Source organism: Lepisosteus platostomus, chromosome 4 (genome assembly GCF_059453375.1).
Source record: "Lepisosteus platostomus isolate fLepPlt1 chromosome 4, fLepPlt1.hap1, whole genome shotgun sequence".
In the NCBI taxonomy this organism is placed as follows: domain Eukaryota; kingdom Metazoa; phylum Chordata; class Actinopteri; order Semionotiformes; family Lepisosteidae; genus Lepisosteus; species Lepisosteus platostomus.
Genome location: NC_142614.1, coordinates 54581203 through 54601821, shown reverse-complemented (window position 1 = coordinate 54601821; position 20619 = coordinate 54581203). Strand labels below are relative to the sequence as shown.

The 20619-nt window shown below is 35.3% G+C and overlaps 2 protein-coding genes across 6 annotated transcripts in view; both read left to right on the top strand.

Annotated features, from left to right (window-relative positions):
* The window catches only part of LOC148673445 (tumor necrosis factor alpha-induced protein 8), a 37967-nt gene extending 28097 nt beyond the window's left edge, over positions 1 to 9870 (top strand). For both annotated transcript variants that reach the window (XM_088629897.1, XM_088629895.1), the window contains exon 2: positions 8162 to 9870. In XM_088629897.1, coding sequence (XP_088486023.1) covers positions 8162 to 8727 — 566 coding nt within the window. In that variant the 3' untranslated portion in view covers positions 8728 to 9870. The remainder of the gene's footprint in view (positions 1 to 8161) is intronic.
* Positions 9871 to 12216: 2346 nt separating this feature from the next.
* hsd17b4 (hydroxysteroid (17-beta) dehydrogenase 4) overlaps positions 12217 to 20619 on the top strand; it is a 98207-nt gene continuing 89804 nt past the window's right edge. For 2 of the 4 annotated variants that reach the window (XM_088629894.1, XM_088629893.1), the window contains exons 1-5: positions 12217 to 12362; positions 14274 to 14327; positions 16184 to 16291; positions 16787 to 16846; positions 18476 to 18497. In XM_088629894.1, coding sequence (XP_088486020.1) covers positions 12308 to 12362; positions 14274 to 14327; positions 16184 to 16291; positions 16787 to 16846; positions 18476 to 18497 — 299 coding nt within the window. In that variant the 5' untranslated portion in view covers positions 12217 to 12307. Of the gene's footprint in view, positions 12363 to 12414; positions 12936 to 14273; positions 14328 to 16183; positions 16292 to 16786; positions 16847 to 18475; positions 18498 to 20619 lie in introns of those variants that run through there. The other 2 variants (XM_088629892.1, XM_088629891.1) reach the window with 2 other exon arrangements.

Below are 20619 nucleotides of genomic sequence, written 5' to 3'. Positions count from 1 at the left end.
TTTGAGTGCAATTCTATTGAGACTTCTGCTTTTTCTTGCTAATTTCATGTGGCATGGTACAATTTTAAAACTCAGCTCAATCAGCTCTAACCCTTTCCCTGTCTACACCACAAAAGTATGGAAACTGAATTGCATTGTATTCAGATTCCGAGCCCAGATGAATAAGGTCATATGGCGAAGTTAAACATTCAAAATATAGAGTTTTATGTCAGTGACATGTTTCCTATAACTGTCTTACTTGTTGGTTTGGGAACATCAGTACCATGAGTTGTAATAGGTTGTGAACATTAGTGAAGATAAGCAACAAAATCAGTATAGCAAATCAGATAAGCCTAAATGTCCTCTACAAAGCAGGGTTGTAAAATAAGGGCTATATGGAGTGTGTGGCACATCCGCTCCACTGTGAAGTTATACTTCTCTCATCTGGGAGACAGCTACAGTATGTGTCCCATAGTGTCACTCAGGAAATATTTTCTTCTCTCTTTAATCTCACTCTCAAACAAAGCAAAATAATTATTTTCTTCTGAAGCACCGTTGTACTCTGTTCTTTGTGATGTTTTTGTTGTATTGGACAAGTGTCCCCTGAGGGTATAATAAAGCTTGAATTGAATAACCTGTCCATCGCCCTGTGCCATCTTATAACTTTAATATGATAAGCCAAAGAACTCTTCTACGTCTTGTAATTCTTCTTTATCTTGGTAGAACTGTGTGAGGATTCCCTTTCTGCTCTTGTTTTGTGCTCAGCAAATCTTGTTCCTTCTTGTAAATGGGTGACCCTGTAATTTACCTAAATCTGCTCAGTGGCTAAAAAGGGGTGGAGCACGCAGGTAATATGCAAGGACAGCATCAGCATGACTAGAGAAGAAAATGGAAGAACAATAACAAGCACACTTTTGATACATAATGGGTTTACCAGGGGGACAAGATAGATGGGAAGTGCACTTTGTGCAGGATTAAATAAAAAACAAAAAGTTAGAAAGCACAAGCATTACCTGTAAAATGCACATAATTACCTTCTTAGAACTTTGAATTTACATTAGTCACAGATCACTTCTAATTTGCAGACACTCTTTCCACCCTTGCTTTGCCTCGAAAATACTTTTCTTGTAAGATTACTTCCTGCATTGTATTTTCCTTATAAAATAGTGTCTTTTGAGTCCAACACATACATTTTGCTGAGTTTTTCAGTGCAATTTTATCTGTCCAGTGTTATTTATGCAATGTTTTATTTTTCCTATGTAATGTCATATAATGGTTGTACAACACATTCAGCCTTGCAGTTCTGTATTGCCACCTGTTGCCCCCTGCTTTGCTGCAGTATGAGTAATATCTGCCAAAAACACAGAGTGGGTGCTGGGAATGAGAGTATAGGAATGTAAAAGAAGCAAATTACTTTTTTAAAATTTAAAAGTTTGTACTGGGGGCAGTGCAAGAGTGCTTCAGACTTTATTTTATTCATTTTTTACACAGGTAAATGTGTAGAATATTGTGTGTGAATTGTGCTGCTGTCTTGTAAAGGAACTTAATATAAACATGACTTAAGTCGAAAGCTGAGCATTTGAATTAAAATGTCAGGTAAGGGTATACATTTTTACTTTCATACAGGATGTTTTTAGGCTGTGGTACATGTAAATCTCACAACCTCTTTGGCAAGAGACATAACTTGACAAATTTAGGTTACTTTCTTATATAGCCACAGATGTTCAGTCTTACTGACAGAACAAAGAGGAACTTGTGCTGTTTTTTTCCATCTGTCTATATAAATATGTGGAAAAGAGAAACAATCACTTCTATTTTTTTGTCTTACTGTCATGGGTCCTGCAATAAACTTTGTCTGCACTTGTAAACCTGTTATTTGAAATTGCAGTCCAGTTTCTTAAGTCTTCCAAAAAAAATGTACATGCATTGAATACTTAATTGTAGACTTATGTATTTTTCTATCAGTATAAATGAAAGTAATTTTTTAATAGAATTAGTTTATTTTTTAACAATATGACTGCTTTTTAATATAAGATATTTGAAAATGTTTTTATTCTAATGTATAATAAAAATAATAAAAGTACCAACAAGTATTCTATTTTATCCTAATGTTGTGTTGCAGTGTCTCTGAAGTTAGTAATTTCCCATTTGTTCATTGAATAGTACTCAAATATTTCATAAATTTAAATAATGCACAGACTAAGCAAAGTGCGGTATATTTTTTTAAGAGGCAAACTCAGGAAATTTCAAGCTCTCAGAAAGTTTTGATTAACAATGATTAGCAATGTTTGCTATACTTTTTAAGTAATGATTGTAAAAAAGTAAAATTATGCTTGAGCAGTAATATAGGACAGAGTAGCTCAAGTTGTAAGCATACTGTATACAACTTGGTGATACCACAAAGATATGAGGTTCAATCCATAGCTTGTATCAGTGATGAAGGGCACAGGATGTCTTAGTTCATTTAGATAAGAGTAGATATCCTCAGGTGCCTTTCTGTACAATGACCAGTGCAGCGTATGGGACTGAGTAGAAAGTAGATTTATGTTTAAACTGTACTGGAACAAAATCACTATCTTTAAAGTTGGGGAAGAACATTTTAAGTAGGTTGAGAATCACCAAGACCATGAAACAAACTGAAAGACTTGTATCTTGCTGTTTGAAATATCACTTTTAATGATGTTGGTATTGGAGTAGCCCAGCTCTAGACTGGTTTATGACCTGGTGGAATTCATATTTCACTGAGTAAAGCTTGTAGCGGTAACAAGAGATTAAAGCATTATAACAATTTTTAAAAATCAGTCTCTTTTGGAAATGTCAGGTACTCCATTAAGAATACAAAGAGTGGTATACATAATGTGTTTAGGATACGTTAGGTTTAGCATCCCATTTTTGAAAACTACACTTTAAACACAAAAATGCTATATATAGCAAAGGAACAGTAACTCTCAAAATAATTGTCTAATTAGATTCCGGGTGCCACAATGAAAATGTTTTTTTTAATGAGGAATAAAACAGGTGTTAACATACCATGGCCGTGAAAGAGGTTTATGATTATGTCTATAAAAGCCTTCCTGTTCTGGGGTCTGCAGTCATACGTAATTACGATAGGACATCAAAAGAACTTTAGCAGTGTGTATGGGTACAAATTAGGGCTTTGTACACATATACACACTCAATACAGTGTTTTGTAAAAATTCCCCACATTCCACTTTTTCAAACATTGTTTCCTTATTTTTTTTTGCAGAGGCTGATTTCCCTTCAGTTGTTTTCAAAATGTAACAAGCTTATATTAAAGGTCTTTTCAAATTGTGTGTCCTTTGCACTTGTTTTTTTATTACCATGCAGTCAGATGCATAGAAGTCTATGCTCTAGAGGTTTATTATTATTCACTTATTGCTGAAAAGGGCCTTTTGTTCTTGGTTTTCCACATGATTGGAAATCCTTATGCTAAAAACAAAGCTCCACTGTTTCTCCAAGTCTTGGTGTTGATCATTTTTTTAAGATGTATGTTTTTTGGTGAGGAATTGCTGTTTTTTAAGAAAGTTCGTTCAAGGAAAATGTCAAGCATTATTTTCCACTTAACATTTTAGCAAAAATAGATAAAAGACCTGCTAAAAATGTGTCTTATTAATTATCATTAGTTGTAGTTTTTATAGTAACTGTGCCATAAGCACAACAACATGTGTAGGCCTTCATGTATATCTTTTGCTGTGACATTAACAGTCTGCTTGGTTCTGTTACAGTAAGGATCTCTTTTTTCAGACAGAGGAAGCAACTGATAGAGCATTTGAATGTTTATTGCCTTTGGGTTCTGTCTGAAGTTTTCTGAGGTGCAGTGTGCAGTCTCCATAAATGATGCAAATGAGTTGGAATGTGATCTAATGTGATAGATCCTTCATTAATATGTTGCTTGGTTTTGACCTTTCTTGGGCTTTAGAAAATGATTTGTAAATAATTATGAATAAATAATTTCTCCACGCAGAAGACATTTTATTGTATGGATAGTGAAAATAATAAGTATAATAATAAGTCATTGTTATACAGAAAATTCCCAGTGCTCATACACTGTCCAGTTCAGATGTGAGAGGTAGGTGAGGAAGGCAGGTTCATACAAAGTCAGTGATTCATATTTGAAGGATTTGAGAAAAACTACCATATTTCATTACACTGGAAAAAATGCAGTCTGAAGAAAGTTTGTCTGAAGTAAACGTATTCCTTACCAGCTCTCATACAGTTCATATAAAAATATGTACTTATTTATCGTCAGTACATACTTTTGCAATAAAACGTTTTCTCTGCATAGTTGCCCATACTATATGTAAGTGTGCAATAAGAAAAGAAAGGCAAAGAATAGGGCACATATTGGAACACACTGAGAATGTGGTAATAAAGCTAATGATTTCATGAGTTTTAAAATATGGAAGTTCTTTAAGAAAAAATTAACCAAAAACCGAAAAAAGGCACTGATCTAAAGAGAGAAGTAAATGTGCATGCAAATATTCTTTACAAGGCAGAGGTAGTATATAATGTAAATATCTTAGTAATGCTAAAGTGACTTTAAGTTATGTTTTTGTGTCATGTGTTTAAGCAACTTTTAATGCTACAGAATCTTTCAGAAAGCCTGTCAAAAAATCCAAAAGAAATGCTTTTAGCTTTCACTAAAATATTAATATATTTGTAGATTTAGATTCTATATTATTAAAAGTTTTAGTTACATGAAAAAAAAACTTTTAGAATAATGTTTATTATACAAATAGGCAAAGACAGTAGGTGAAAGAGGTTTGATTTTGTCATGGATTTTCTCTCCTCATTTCATGGGTCTTTCTGCATCCCTCCTTCACCCCAGATCATTCTTAACCCCTTGATTACTGTAGGTCCTCACTGTGCATGGGGTCTTCACTTCCTTGTCATACAGCTTAGACAAGTGTGTTAAGACAAAGCTTTGTGTGATTTGTATGTCTGACTTCTGTTTGAGGAAGTCTGGTAATTATATCTCTATGGAATATTAATAGATTAGTACTATTTGTTCTTTATACTCCCTTTACAGTGTCTGTTGAAGACAAATGAACAGTTGTGTCTGATTTTTCATTCAGAGGGAAAACTATGATACTTATTAGGAAACATTCAAAGGTTATGATTCCTTCACTAGATTTAGATTTTAAGACCAATTTTCATTTAACAGTGTTTAAAATGGTTTATGCTTATTTTACTAGAACTGAAGTGCTTACTTAAAAAAATATATTTTAATCTTGCCCCCTACCCGATGACATTTAAATGACTGACTTTTGGCTGATTACCAAAATGGATCTTGGAGAAATCCCCTTAAGTTTACCTACATCTTTATATATGCAATATTATAGAATAGTATGTGTGAATGACAAATGTGATAACTTTATAAAAGTCATCTAGTTCATGTTTGTGATTCACACATTGTATGTACTACAGCCAATGACATTTTTATCATGAAAGCTGTGGACAGAGAAAACCGTTGAAGCATGATACAGATTAATTGAAATGAACATGCAAAGCACAGACCCTATTTATTCCTCTGAACCATGCATTAAGCAGTCATGATTTCATTGCAGACTACATGTCTGTTAGACCACATCCTAGCCTTCCTACTCTGTTCCTGTTTTTTGCACTCCATCTTTTGGTGAAAAAAATAGTTATTAATTACCCCAAATTTCTAGGTTCTCAGGATGAACAATGAAAATGAAATGTGTTTAACGTAAGCTATCGATGTTTGTTAATTCAATTAACAACCTATTATTTAATTAGTGAATCTGATTTTTCGAAAAAAAAAGAACTTTAAACTTAGTGCAGTGTTTATAGAACATAATCTTGAACAATCAATATTCCTGCTGGTTTTCATTAACACAATTATCAGTGCAGGGGTGAGAGTTCTGTATTAAAATGCCACAGTTTGCAGAAGACAGTAGAATTACAAAGGCTAGAGAAAGGAATAAACCTTTCATCAACAGCAGAAAAATAGCTAGACTAGATCTTCTCAGAAATATAATATGAAGCATAATAGAACCGTAATATTCTTTTACTGAAGTGATGAAAATGTCAAAGTATGGAAAAAGAAAGTAACTGCAGATGCTCTAAAGAACATCACCTCATCCATGAAGCATGTTGGAGGTAATGTCATGGCCTGAATATGCATACGTTTCTTTGCTTTAAAAGAAAATTAGTTAATGGGTGATGCTTTACCATACATAACAATGACCCAAAACATATGGACTGTTCAACTAAGGAGTTCTTCAGACTGGCCAAGTAGGTCTCCAGATTTAAATCCAACTGAACACTCATTTTACATGTTGAAGAATAATTTCAGATTTCATTCAGAAAATTCAGTTTGGATAGTCAGAACACCCCAATAATAGCCAAAAGTCAAGATGGTGCAGCAAAGGCTTAGTAAAGCATCGATAATACAAAGTGTTTGATGAGCTTAATAGGTCACAGCCTAACAAACAACAAGTGTGCAGTATTTGGTAAGATGCATAAAGCACTCATTTTGCAAGTTATGCGTGAATGCAAAAATAAAACATATATTGTATTTATTCACATTAATCTCATGAAAAAAATAACACATTTGTTATGGCTCTATGAAGGCTTTAACACTTATACAAATCATCTTCTCTATTAAAAGCAATATGGTTACTACTTGTTTATTTTTCCACATACTTGTGTGCCATTTTAAAGATTCAAAGGCAATGTTTGATGCCTACAGAGGACATATAGTATTCAGCTTTGCCTGTAGAAAAAGTTACAGGTGACATCTGATGTCACAGAAATGCAAGGCTTTATATTTCTCCAATCCTTATCTATGTGAACTTTTCTAAAACACAAAAGAAAATTCAGAAAAGTGAACCATTTATGAAAGAAAATGTACTATCAAATTACACATGAAATACATTCTGACTTTGTGACTTGCATTAAGGCCTAGTGTAATGTAATGGGGACTGTAACGTCAGTCATCAATTTACCTTGTTGTACATCTTAAACCTATACATCTGTACCTCTAATCTTATACAGAAACAATTATATTTCTGTTTTCTGTTTTTTTTATATATTTTTATATAAACAATTTCTACTGGAGACACAAAAATATCACAAGTTTTCATCTGTTCTAATGATTAGTAATTTTTTCAACCCAAGATTGTTTTTTCAACCTTACACAGTTAACTTTGGAACTGTGTTTATGATTTTTGTCTCATTTGAGTTAGTTGTATGTTTTGCCTGTTTATGTTCTTGCCAGTTTGTATAATACGTGGTTGTATGATAGACTAAAATTGTGTTATTTATGACAATCCATAATTGAAATCTATGTTGTGAATGTACCATTTTCAGAATTTGGGTTTTTAGGCACAGATGAGGGGCAATGGCTTTTAAACCATCCTTTTTCAGGGAGTCAAAGTGCTGCTTCTTCTCTTTCCTGAACTCTTGGAGTGCAAGAATCTGTGAACATGAAAAGACAGAGTATAAAGTATTAATTGTCCATGTGGCTTTTATTGAATAGAGGAAGAATTAAATTCTGAAAATTGTATGCAATACTGCCCTCTCAGGGTGAGGCTGCAGTATCCTGTGCCTAAACAATGCAGATTATAAATAACAAAAGCCTTTAACTAGATGTAGATGCTTCTATCTAAAGCATGCTTGTTGTTTTTAGTTGTTTAAAATGCTTGATTGTTTCCCATTAGAAAACAAATATGCAGATTATTTTTTTAAATATTTACGGTATGAATATAACCATAACCATGCCCCTGCTGTGTGTCACTACATAACTATTTTTCTATAATAATGATCTAAATATTTTGGTCACACAAACAATGGGGTTCCTACATGCTTCTCTCTAACTTTGAGACTGTAAAACTTAAGCTTTAAACACATTTAAGGTGGAGATTCTTTGGAAATAAACTGCAATTTTTTCACACACTTAATTTAGTATAAATGTAATATTACCGATTATTTTATCTAAAGTGTCTTGGACATTTTTGGAGAGATTTAGGACATCCTCAAAACAAGGGGAATTTTTTAACATTTTTTTCTTGTTTTATCCTACTTAGCGTGCAATATTTTCACATGCATCTGTTTTGAACAGCATATTAGATAATCACATAATGTCATTTGAAATTAATGAAAGGCACATGTATTTACTCCTTTTTTTATCTTTCAGTGGCCACGGATGTCTTCAACTCAAAGAGCTTGGCCGTTCAGGCTCAAAAGAAGATCCTGGGTAAAATGGCCTCCAAATCCATTGCCACAATCCTGATAGATGACGTCACTAGTGAGGTCCTGGACGAGCTCTACCGAGTGACAAAGGAGTACACACAGAACAAGAAGGATGCTGAGAAGATCACCAAAAACATCATCAAGATAGTCATAAAGCTTGCAGTGTTGTTCAGGAACAACCAGTTCAACGAAGAGGAGATTGCATTGATGGAAAAGCTGAAGAAAAAAGTCCACACATTAGCCATGACTGTCATCAGTTTCCATCAGGTTGACTTCACTTTTGACCGCAACGTCCTCTCCAAACTGTTGAATGAATGCAGGGAGTTACTTCACCAAATTATCAACCGGCACCTAACGACAAAATCCCATGGACGTGTCAACAATGTGTTTGATCACTTTTCAGATTGCGAGTTTCTTGCTGCTTTGTACAATCCCTTCGGACCTTACAAACCCCATTTGGAAAAGCTCTGTGATGGAATCAACAAAATGCTAGATGATGGAAACATCTGAGTACTTGTTGCGTGTCCAGAGAACTTTCTTTGGCGAGGAACATGGTTGACATGTGAAGAAATAAGGGACACTAGCAGAAGATGATAACATATTCAGTGCATAAGAACATTGACCATTTATGTATCTAAGAATACATGCTCATGCATTGGTTCTTGAATACAAACTAAAATGCCACTTTGCTGTGCAGTGCTGTGTTGAGGAAAAAAATTGAATTTGTATTATGTTGCGCAGACCAAGCGAAATTAGTGGACGGAGGATTAGAATAATTGCTTGGTATTAGGAAATATTTAGGGCCTGAAGTCCTGCAAATACTCTTTTAAAACATGATATACTTTAAAGCTTAAGAACCAAAGTAAGTGAAATGAAAATAGGTGGGGTGTATATGTACCATACTGTCTTATATGTGGTTCTGTATAGTAGTGTACTGATACTCTGGGTCCTGGAGAGTCACAGGTCTGGTTTTCATTCATGTAATGGGTTTAAAGGAAAAGTCTTCCAGTTTTGTTTAGCTTCATTGAGGAGTTACTTTGAGATGACACACCTGCAGGGCTGTGGCTCTTTGGGACCAGGAGTGAAGACCACTAATTAAAAGGACTGATAGAACGAGGAAGAACCAAAAATGAATGAACCTATCTGTGCAGCAGAGTTCAGGGTTGCCTGCTTGACATGTCTCTCGTGAGTTATTTTACATCTGCTGTGTTGAAATAATTTTGATTCCAAATAAGTTAAAATTGTATTTTATTCTTACAGACATATATATTTATGAAAGAGTTTTTAAAAAAATGCATCTACTTTAAAAGTACTCGGGAACCAAAACTTGAAATGTGTCTATTGAATGTGGAAAATATACTGTATATTGCAATAAAAAGCCCAGAAGTTGAATACTGTGCCAACCAAGCTTTTTTTGACCAAGTTTGATTCATCTCAAATGCAATATATCCAAATGTTCAAATGTGTACAACCACATAATTTGCTTTCAAAGAAAACGAACATATATTTTTATGTTACAAGCTATTAAATGTGGTGTGTTCAAGTAGGAATTTTAGTTTGACCTGTTATGTGGCAATTTGCTGTGAACTTTTTTTTAAATGTCTTCCCTTCAAAGTTAATAACATCAATAAATATTGTGCATACAGAAAGGTTTATCTTGGCTGTTGTCTCATTTTTTTCTCTTATTAGTCCTTAGTCCTTTTTAATATACATCATTAATACTGTGCTGGAAAATAGCCTGAAGTTGAATTGAAGGTTTTAATAACATTAAATGTTAAAGTAGCAACTTGGATTGATTTGCCATTTATGACCAGCTTATTTATACATTTCCTAATACGTTTCTTGTTTAGAGCAGATTCTTTATTCATTTTTAACTTAAAAGCAAGAGAAAATGATCATCAACAATCATCTTTGAGAAATTAAAAAAAAACTACTGTACCTGGAAGTTATGATTTATTTTAGCATGTTAAGTGCTGGTCAGATAAAAGATATTAGTGCTTCTGTTTCAATTTTTCAATTTCTTTAGACTCTTATTGAAGACGATTACTGTAAAATCGACTGTATTGCATGAGACAACATTACAGTATTTCAAATTGAAAAAAGTCAGCAAAGAAACACTATCTTGGGTGTCATGAAAAATATGTTTAACAAGATAATTACAGCGCAGACACTGGCCTAATGAAGTTAATTGTAGCAAAGTGATGAGCCTTTTGTGCTGTGGAGAAAAAAGCAGGGTTAGAGTGAACCCTGCTGGAAAGAAGTGGGAGTGCAGGTAAGTGACATACAAACCCGATAAACATTTTAGCAGAGGGTGGGTGCCACAGTGCCATAGTGGATAAGTGCCATCTGCACCTAAGTCAAGGAAATCTTTCACAACCTATCAGCTGAATTGTAGCATTAATGCTAATGGGTTTCCTTTATTTCTCTTGTTTAATATGGAACAGAGCTTTGTTATCTTTTAAGAAAAATACAATTTAATAGTTGATAAACCAAAAACAGGCTTCAGGTCCTCACTGGGGAAGGGAGACAGCAGCATCATGATATCATGGACAGAGCAGTCCAGAGAGGAAAGAGAAAGGGCATGAGGGACTCCTCCCTGCTATACTGTATAATTACCAGGGAAAAAGCAGGACCGCAGCTGCCAGTTTCACCAGCAAGTGAGTTCCATGTATCACTCTTCCAGCCTGCCATTGTGGGCAGTGAAGATTAGGAGAAGATCTGATAGCCAGCATAGGCACAGAGACCTGCCAAGGGGAGAGGCAACTACTATTATGTATTCAGAAGATTTTGTTTAATTAGTTTCACAGGAGGTTGAATTACAGCGTACAACACACAAGAGTGAAAGAAAGAAAAGGTATGAGGCAGAAAAATGACCAAAAATCCTGTAACTACCCATCCATTTTCAGTACCACTTATCCTGGTGAGGATCATGACAACACCATGTCAGTTTATAATCATTCCTTACACTTATATAGCGCTTTTCTGGACACTCCACTTAAAGCACTTTAAAGGTAATGGGGACCTCACCACCTTGATGATGCGATGGCAGCTGTAGTGCACCAGAATACTCACCACACATCAACTGTCAGTGGGGAAGAGAACAGAGTGATGAAGCCAGTTCATAGATGGGGATTATTAGGAGGCCATGATTGTTAAAGGCCAATAGAAAATTTGTCCAGAACACCGGGGTAACATACCTACTCTTTTTGAGAAACACCAGTTTTAATGGCCACAGAGAGTCAGGACCTTGGTTTTACATTTCATCTTTACTACACCTTTTTATAGTGTAGTAAAAAAAGGGGCGGAGCAGTGGCACTGTGGCTAAGGATCTGCACCTGTGGCTGGAAGGTTGCCGGTTTAAAGGCCATCAGTGGAATCGTAGTCCGTTGGGCCCCTGAGCGAGGCCCTTAACCTCAACTTCTACAGGGGTGCCATATAAATGGCTGACCCTGTGCTCTGACCCCAAACTTCTCTCTCCCTGTCTGTGTGCCTGTGTGTCTCATGGAAAGCAAGCTGGGGTATGTAAAAAAGACAAATTCCTAATGCAAGAAATTGTATATGGCTAATAAAATGATCCTATCATATCGTGTCCCCATCACTATACTGGTGCATTAAGATCCACACAGACCACGAGGTGAGCACCCCCTATTGGCCCCAACACCTCTTCCAGCAGAAAACTTAGTTTTTCCCAGGAGGTCTCCCATCCAGGTACTTGCTAGGCTCACACCTGCTGCTAACTAGCTTCAGTGAGTTGCCAGCTGTGAGTTGCAGGGTGATATACTGTACCTGCTGGCTGCATCACCAGAGAGGATTGGAATTTTTACACAACAGAATGCAGCTCCTCCAGAGGAATTCCCATATATTCCCATGACAGCTAAGAGATATAGTATCTGCAGTTTTTCCCCCCACATATCTGCATTATTCCTCTTATTCAGCACACATCTGATTAAAATCACCTTCCCTGCATAAAAACTACAGGTCCCAAAATGCAATGCTTTGTGTGCCTTCAGCCTTGCTATTTCCTGGATTGTGAAAGACGGAACAAAAGTACATTAGAGGCAGTGTGCTGAGTACCTCGGTGTAGGTAACAATGTCGTCTTTGAGATTCGATGGAAAGGTGGTTCTGGTTACAGGAGCTGGAGGAGGTAAATAAGCTACGCAAAAAAGATAGTGGTTATTCTTAGTACTTAGCGGCCTATACGTTGCACTGTAAGATGAAGGCTCGGAGGTTGGTAAACTACTAAATTAGAAATTAGTGTGCTCATATCAGAAAAAAATGCTTTGTTTAGAAACAGATATAATAAACCTTCAAATGAAACATAGTTTTACGGTAGTTCCTCAGATACCTTTGAAGTCTTATGTTAAATATATCTGCTAGCTTAGCAGGTGAATATATTTATCTCCCCTCGGGCTGTGGACTGCGAACTTCTATTCGGTTATTCTTTTTTGCAATTAGCGATTTTAGTTGAAAACGTAATTTACACACGGAAATTAATAAGAGATCGTTCAAGATGATCCGTCCTTAAACTGGTGAGCATTTCAGTATACTGAACAAAGGGCGCTTGGGTGAACTGCAGTTACTGTGTGAAAGTGCAAAACTTGCATAATACACAGCACAATGGTTATCGGTGCCCAGCTCTGCACACTTAGGATCCGAGCAAACCAGTCCTATGGAGCATCTATGGCGAAGGGGATCATGAGAAATGGTCTCAGTGTCGGTAAGGAGCTGCAAAAACACTGTGGATTAATTTAAGATTTATCAGCTAATGGTCTAGACTTCTCGAACACGAGGAAACTTAATGACACTTAATGCGTCTTAGATTTACTATCTAATCGTAAAACTATAAAAGTTTTACTATTTGTCCTCAATAGAAGAGGAAAGGAGAAGGAATAACGGAAGAGTTACAGAATAATATTGTTGTGTGCAAACGGTCTAAAAGAGCATTCTTTTACTTTTATGCCTTGTGGACTTTGGCCAGATGAATTTATTCAACAGGGCTTTTGAAAGTATTTTCTGTCACTGCCACAAAGCTGGTACTCAACAAAAATGCTCTATAAAGAAGCATTTGAACAGAAAAACAAAACACATTTATACTCTCAAAAGTCTGGGAATTAACACACACTGAAATCTGTACAGGTGGGTTGACTTCCTCAGTCACCAGATCTCAATCTGTGCTGTGAAGTTGACTCCAGAATGAAAGCATTTCAGCATTTCATTGCAGCTGTTAAAGACCAATAAGGGAAATCTGCAGGAAACATTGAATAGACTTACATTGTAATAAACCTCAGAGCCTAACATCCTCAGGGTATGGACCTCAGTCGCATAGGATGGGCTGGAGGAGTGAATCAAGAAGACACCAGACTTACTGTGCAGTACCTGCTCCTCTTGCTGAACTGTTAGTAGTGTTGTGCGAGCCATAACACATAATTCCTTCAGCTGCCTTTTGAAAGCTGCTGATGAAATAAAGTCAGAGTCCAAAAAGCTCAAAGGACATGTCGGTTTATAAAGAGGATTATTTACTAAGGTAGTTAGGGGGCTTTTCCAACTATTCCAACCCTTAATGAGTGAGCATCAATAATTTGAATATTTTCATGAAATTGACAGGGTGTCAGTGCAAAGAAGCTGGAACAAGTTATACTGTACTTGCAAAGGACATGGAGGAAAGGATCATGTAGAATTGCATTATTTTGATATATAAAAAGCTTTGAACCTGTTTGTTTTCCTAAAGGCATACTTGATTAAGAATGCGGTTCAGTATTTCTTACAGTTTGTGCTGTAAAGCAGTTGGTTATAAGGATTGGATGGTTAGAAGCTTACTGGCTTGATATATTGACTTGGAACATTTTCCTTAATATAATATTAATCTGACAGCAGTGATTGAAACCAGAACACAAACCTTCATTTGAAATGTCAGTGTGCAGTAGGTACTTTTGATATACTATATGTATTACTGCATGGAATTGATGGGAGTTAATTTTCATACTGTATTTTCTGAACTTTTTAGTTCAGACATTTCTGCAAGGCAAACAGTTAATGATTTGTTTTTGTCCCATAGGACTTGGAAGGGAATATGCATTAGCCTTTGGTGAAAGAGGAGCCTGTGTCGTGGGTAGGTCTGGATTTAATCCAAAGAAAAATCTACATCATGTGAGGTCAATGCAACATGCTTTTTGCATTTCTGGAGTCAGTATTTAGCTGTATCAGATTGTTTTTAGATGAATTCCAATTTGAATGTAAATGAAATGAATGCCATGTGCGAGATTCTGCATATTTTTATAGTACATCATGCTGTGGGGTTGTATCCTATTAAAATGAAACATGTCCTTAAAGGAGAGGTTATTGTTCCTTTCTCCTCTGCCTGATGTTTCTAGTGTTTCAGAGACAAACATTCAGGAAAATGGTTTATAGTAAGCTGAAGTAAGCTGATAAAGTTATACAGCCTTTAATATGTTCTCAGAATACACTTACATTAAGTCCATTGGCCATATGCGTCCATTATGATAAAAATGACAATTGGAGCATTTTATTGAAACATTTTAGATGGATCATACTTAGCATTTCATTTAACACATTCATGTAGATTATTTTCCTGTTCTGGTAAAGAATGACCTCACAGAGAGGGTATCGTTGTCACATTGTCAGTCTGTTCAGCTTGTACTTATAAGCTTTCACAGAAGTATGGATGAATCCCTCTACAATCTGGCATTCCTTTGATTGTTTCAGGGTCCTGTGAATCCGTAACATAATACGAATTCACCAACTTACGTTTCCAACTTATAACTTTACTGTTTGTAGTTGTTTGTAGGTGGTCCTTTTTTTGCTATTGGCTACATTTCCATTCTGAAGCAAACTTTGTTAATTGAGGTTAATATTAATCAGGAAATCACACCTATGTCAGATACTCACAAAATCAATTGCTGTTCTATCATACTATCATAATAGCAAAATTATCATATTGCACTCCATTGTTATCATTAAGTATCAGTCTTCTCCAACTACTAAAGAAGTTAAGGCATCCACTCTTCCAACACCAAACACTGCATTTCAGTAATAAGCATTTTTCTTCAGGTTGTCAATTGTTGAACTTAAACTCCAGTCCCTGCCCCACAAAATAACCCTCTCTGAAATATTCAACAGGAAATGGAGGGTTGTTATCATGTGGGTGGGACTGGGGAGTTAAGAAGATATGTGCATCCGAGAGTGACATCATTTCAGAAGAAGCAGTATTCCACGATTTGGGAAATTATAGTTTTTGTCTCTAGTCTGTGGAACATGTTTCTGCTATAACCATAAATGTTTACACTACATAAAGCAATACACAAAATAAATTGATTGGTTGGCATTAGCATTTAATGTTTTATGACATAGCTCAATAACCCTTTTAAGATTATGCTGCATTCTTAAATATAAGTGCATTCCATTCCATTGTACCAGTACCGGTTACATATGGCAATAAAGTTCAAGTTCAAGTTCACTAGTTAGTCTTTCAGTATATTTACAGTGATATATGAATTAATTCAAAATTGACTGTTCCGGTCAATTAAAGAATTGTAATTTTTGTCTTGTCTTCTTTTGATGATATGGTAGTGAAAGTATATCCATTTCCTGTTGAAGAAGAGCCCATATTTACTGGACATATTTACAATTAAACACACAAATGGGGATCTGTGAGTGTAGGAAGAAGGTATGATTCCACTATAATGCGGAAGTCAGTTTTCAAAAAATGGCAGAACAATGTTCTCGAGTTATTAAGCTTCTGTAAAGTAAAATTAGAAGTCAAGACAATTTGCCCATAAATATTAATTTTTAAGTCAGGTATTGTGAAGTACAATTTCGTCTATAGCCACAAGGGGGCAGCATTGTTCTTTGAAAGCTCAGATGATAAGGTTGACAAAACCTATATCAGCATGATAAGCGAACAGGCCATTATCTGTTTTAAGATGTACATGTCTTTTCCACTTCTAGTGAATGACCTTGGAGGTGACATTAAGGGAGGGGGCAAAAGTTCATCTGCAGCTGACAAAGTAGTAGAGGAAATAAGAGCAAAAGGAGGCATAGCTGTTGCAAATTATGGTAATTTTCTTTTATTTCTTTTGACATTTCCTGGATACCAACATCTAAACAGTGTTAATTTCTTTGAGTTCCCAGTATTGCTGTAAAGACTGTATTTAAAATGTTATAATGCATTCTTATCATACCACTGTATGACTTTTACAGTTAATAAGATTGAAGATTGAATTTTAAAATATTGCATTTTTTCCACTGTTTTAAACATATATTAACCCATCATGCCTTTTTATTCTTCCTTGGGTATATTTCTGTTCAATACCTTTACTGCTAAAATGGAAATGCAAAAGCTATTTAAAATGTATAGGCTTAAAGGCACGGTATATCATTGTTGGTTTTGACTCTTGTGTATTACAAAAAATGGTTGTGAGCCTTTCCAAAGTTACAAAAGATTATGTTTATAAGTTTTGTATGTAGGATAATAAATAATTATAAATTAAGGTATTTTTGATATCTTTTACTTGCACAAACCTGAAAGAAAATCCTATTTTGCCTTCACAGATTCAGTGGAGAATGGAGATAAAGTGGTTCAGTCAGCACTGGATGCATTTGGGAGAATTGGTATTGCTTAAAAAATTCATTTTATCTTTGTAATATCCAACTGAAATGCCAAATCTCATTTCCACTGTTGAGATGTTTTTTTACAAGCCACAAATGCAGTTGAAGCTGATGCACCGTGACCTGTTTTAGTTTATCACTGGAAATCACTGTTGAGTCTCAGCAATATAAAACCTGTCCTTTGATCCCCTGCGATAGCCTGTGTGTGGCTAAGCTACTGCACATGTAAACCTTCCTGTCTGGGTTTTCAGACAAAGATTACCTTTGAAATAACTAAAAGTAAGTTTCTTCAGGCTTCACTGGGACTGCATATGTTTTCAGCAGGTTGTTTTTCTTCAGCAGGATTTCTGCATTTCCTGCTGCACACCTTATTTTATTTTTTTGTTGTGTGATCTTATTCTATGAACTTTGTTACAGATGTTTTGCCTAGTTTATAGACTTCCACACACGGGTTTAATTCCATCAGCATTACGGTTCTACTGCTTCCTGATAGGAGATTATTCTGGGATTATAGTTAGTGTTTTGTTGGAAAGCATTTTGAGTATTTCTGTAAGGTCAGAAACTTGAGATGCGTCCATTCCAGGGAAATAATTATATTTTACATTTTTGCATTTACTGGTAGACTGTTCTTTTAATTGACTTTTTAAACAGATTATACATTGGTTTCAATGACTTATATCCTCACACCCATTTTGCTCTAGTGTCAGACTTGCATGACTTTAGCAGTGTGCTGCCAGCTACCTATTGATAACTGAGCCATCAAACCACATGCCTCACCTGTGCTTTTTAAAGTTTTATTTGATACTATGCATACATCTGCACTTTGTTAGTCTTAAATGGCATACATCTACAGTATGTACCCAGCAGATTTAGTGCTTTTCCCCAATTAGTGGCAAAACATTTATGTTCTCGTTAAAGTTTCCATTACTGAGCTTTACTACAATTAAGCTAGTAGCTTTATTTTTATATGATCACCAGTGTAATTTTTTTTTAACTTGTATTACACAGTTAGAAATATATCTTGTTACTTTGTTTAGCCTGCACAATATCTCTGATGCCATGTGTCTCACTTGGCATTCTTCAACAGCTGTATGCTCTAGAGAGACACAAGTCTGGCAATATGAGCATTCAGGCACAGCACCAGTAAATATGCGCTGCCTAATTATTAGATGCTGTGAATGCCTGAATGTTTTTTAAATGTTTCATTTTATACTTCTTTTGAAAAAGATACTAGATACTAGTATGTGTTATACAGGAGATGTTATGACTAGATATAAAGTGTTTAACTATGATATAATATTTAAATTTTGATCTAAACTAGATTTTTAAAATGTTGAGCTTGTTGTAAATACAACAATGTATGCTATTTATGGTACTTCTGCTAATTAAACTTGGTTCCTCATCGAAAAAAATATATACAGTATATTACATAGTGTTAAGCTGTAGTTCACAGATATGCACAGGTGTCTTCCAGTCTGTCGGTGCATCAGGACTCCTAATGTATTTGTTTGACAATTTGTATATGTCGGTTTAAGAAATATGCTTTGGGACAAAAAGTTTCAGATTTTTTTTCAAAGTATTGCAGAGTTTTTCTTTTCTAAGCAGTCTTTGTTTCTTTGTCTTGTTTTTCAGATATTGTGATTAATAATGCTGGGTAAGTTCATATATCTGCTGAATCTGACAGACTTCACAAGTATGAAAAGTTTAGTTTAAGATATTTTCACACCTTTGCTGTGGTCCTGACTAAGATATCTAAGATCAGAAGGAAGCACTAAAATGCCACAATTTATTGAATGTCAGAATTTTTTTCTATTTTGCATTTTTCCCCCGATCCTGTCTTCTTCACATCTCGGCTGGATTACCGTCATAGCCTATACCATGCTCACCGTACTTACACCCTAAACAAACTTCAGACACTCCAAAACGCAGCTCGACTTGAAATGTGTTCAAGGCTCTGTGACCACATCACTCCAATTCTAACATTTCTTCACGAGCTCCCAGTTCACCAGCACATTCAGTTCCAAATTTTACTCTTAACTTACACACCAAATCCAGCAATACGTAGCTTCTTTTATTACTCCCTATATAGTAGGGAGGCACAGCTTTTAATAGTAACTTTATAAGTACAATCATCTCAGGGCATGTACTTTCAACTGCCTTGCTCCCCAGATCTGGGGCTCACACCCCGTCAATCTGAAGAATGTAAACTCTTTCACAGTTTTAAAATCTAGACTAATGACTAACCTGTTTAGTCAGGCTTTTTTCCTGTTTCCACATTTCCTTTGCTAGCTTTATTTCTTTATTTGTGTTCAATCATTATTTGTTCGGACATTGTTGGTGCACATAGGCACTGAAATCCTTGTAAATTTACTGAAAAAGTATAATATAAAGAAGTTCTCAGGTTTGCTGCGTCAGAACGCATGGGCTGCATAGGAAGAGGTTCATGTTAATTCCATGCTGAAAGAAAAAATAAACAATATTTTGGCTGTAGATCCTTCTTTAGGAGTGTCAAATACATATATATTTAGTAGTATTGACGCATTTCTTAATGTATTTTGTTTGCCTTTCTTGGAGTTTTGGCATTTTTGTAGAAGCCATAAATTGTGAAAAACACTAATATGCATTTACAATGTATCTGTTCATTTTGAGATGAGATACTTAAGTATCTTGTCATGATCACTAGTGTTACTTTTTCATATACGTTTTACGTAGAATGGACCCTCCAAGGAAAAATGGCTCTGTTTTATTGACGGTAGTCCCAGATTTGTGGCTGGGGAAGGCCCCTGGCCCTTTCATGCAATGTTATGTCACTAATAGAAAATGCCAGAAAAAGAGGGAGCGAAAACTCAATCATGTCGTAAGATAGAGCCCATCCCACTACTGAGTCCAGAGTACTTGATTGTGGTGGGTAAAATCAAAGAGGGAAGAGTGAAACACCAGCACACAGAACATCTAGGAACAGAGGGCAAGAAAAAAGCAAAACAGCTATTTAAAACAAAAATAGATGACATATCCAACAGTACTAGTGTCTGTTGTTTGAATCACAATATGACACAAAAAATGGGATGGGATTGATGGTGCTTTAAGTGTTTTTAGATTTGTACAAGGCTGAAAAATATGTAGTCATTAGAAACTTTCTGATGTTCATAATTATCAAAAATAATTGTTTATTTTACAGCAAAAGCTGAATGCAATAATACATGTTTAAAAAGGAGGATTTTAAGATAGTTTTTAGTATACTATAAATGTATAATTTATGTGGTAAATATTTGCTTTGTTGTTTTACATGATGAGAACAAACAACGTGTGTGTCTTTCTTTTAAATGCTATAAGGTAATAATTTGACAAATCGTGCAAAGCTGTGATTTTAAATTCAGTGTAGCACATCACTTGAAGTGTTTATCTTTATTAGAAAATATTTAAACGTTACCATGTTATTAGGGAGCTGCCTGTTTTGATGTAAAGGTAAAAAAAAATATCTTCTACCAATTTAAAATACTGGATAAAACACTCCCTGTAGTCAGAAATGTATTCGGATCAGGGGGTTATTTTTGTTTCTCCGTCACAGTGAAATGGCAGAGCAATGACAAAGCACTAATGTAAAAGAAAAAAAATATCTACAGTACTTCATTACATACTGACACATACACACGTAAATGACTATTTACAAGTTATGTACAAAGGACTTCTACAATCTAAATCAACCCACACTGGTCCCATTACATTACTGCAAGCTAAAAGACACAGCGGTTTCAGGTAGGTAATGAGGGCTTCTG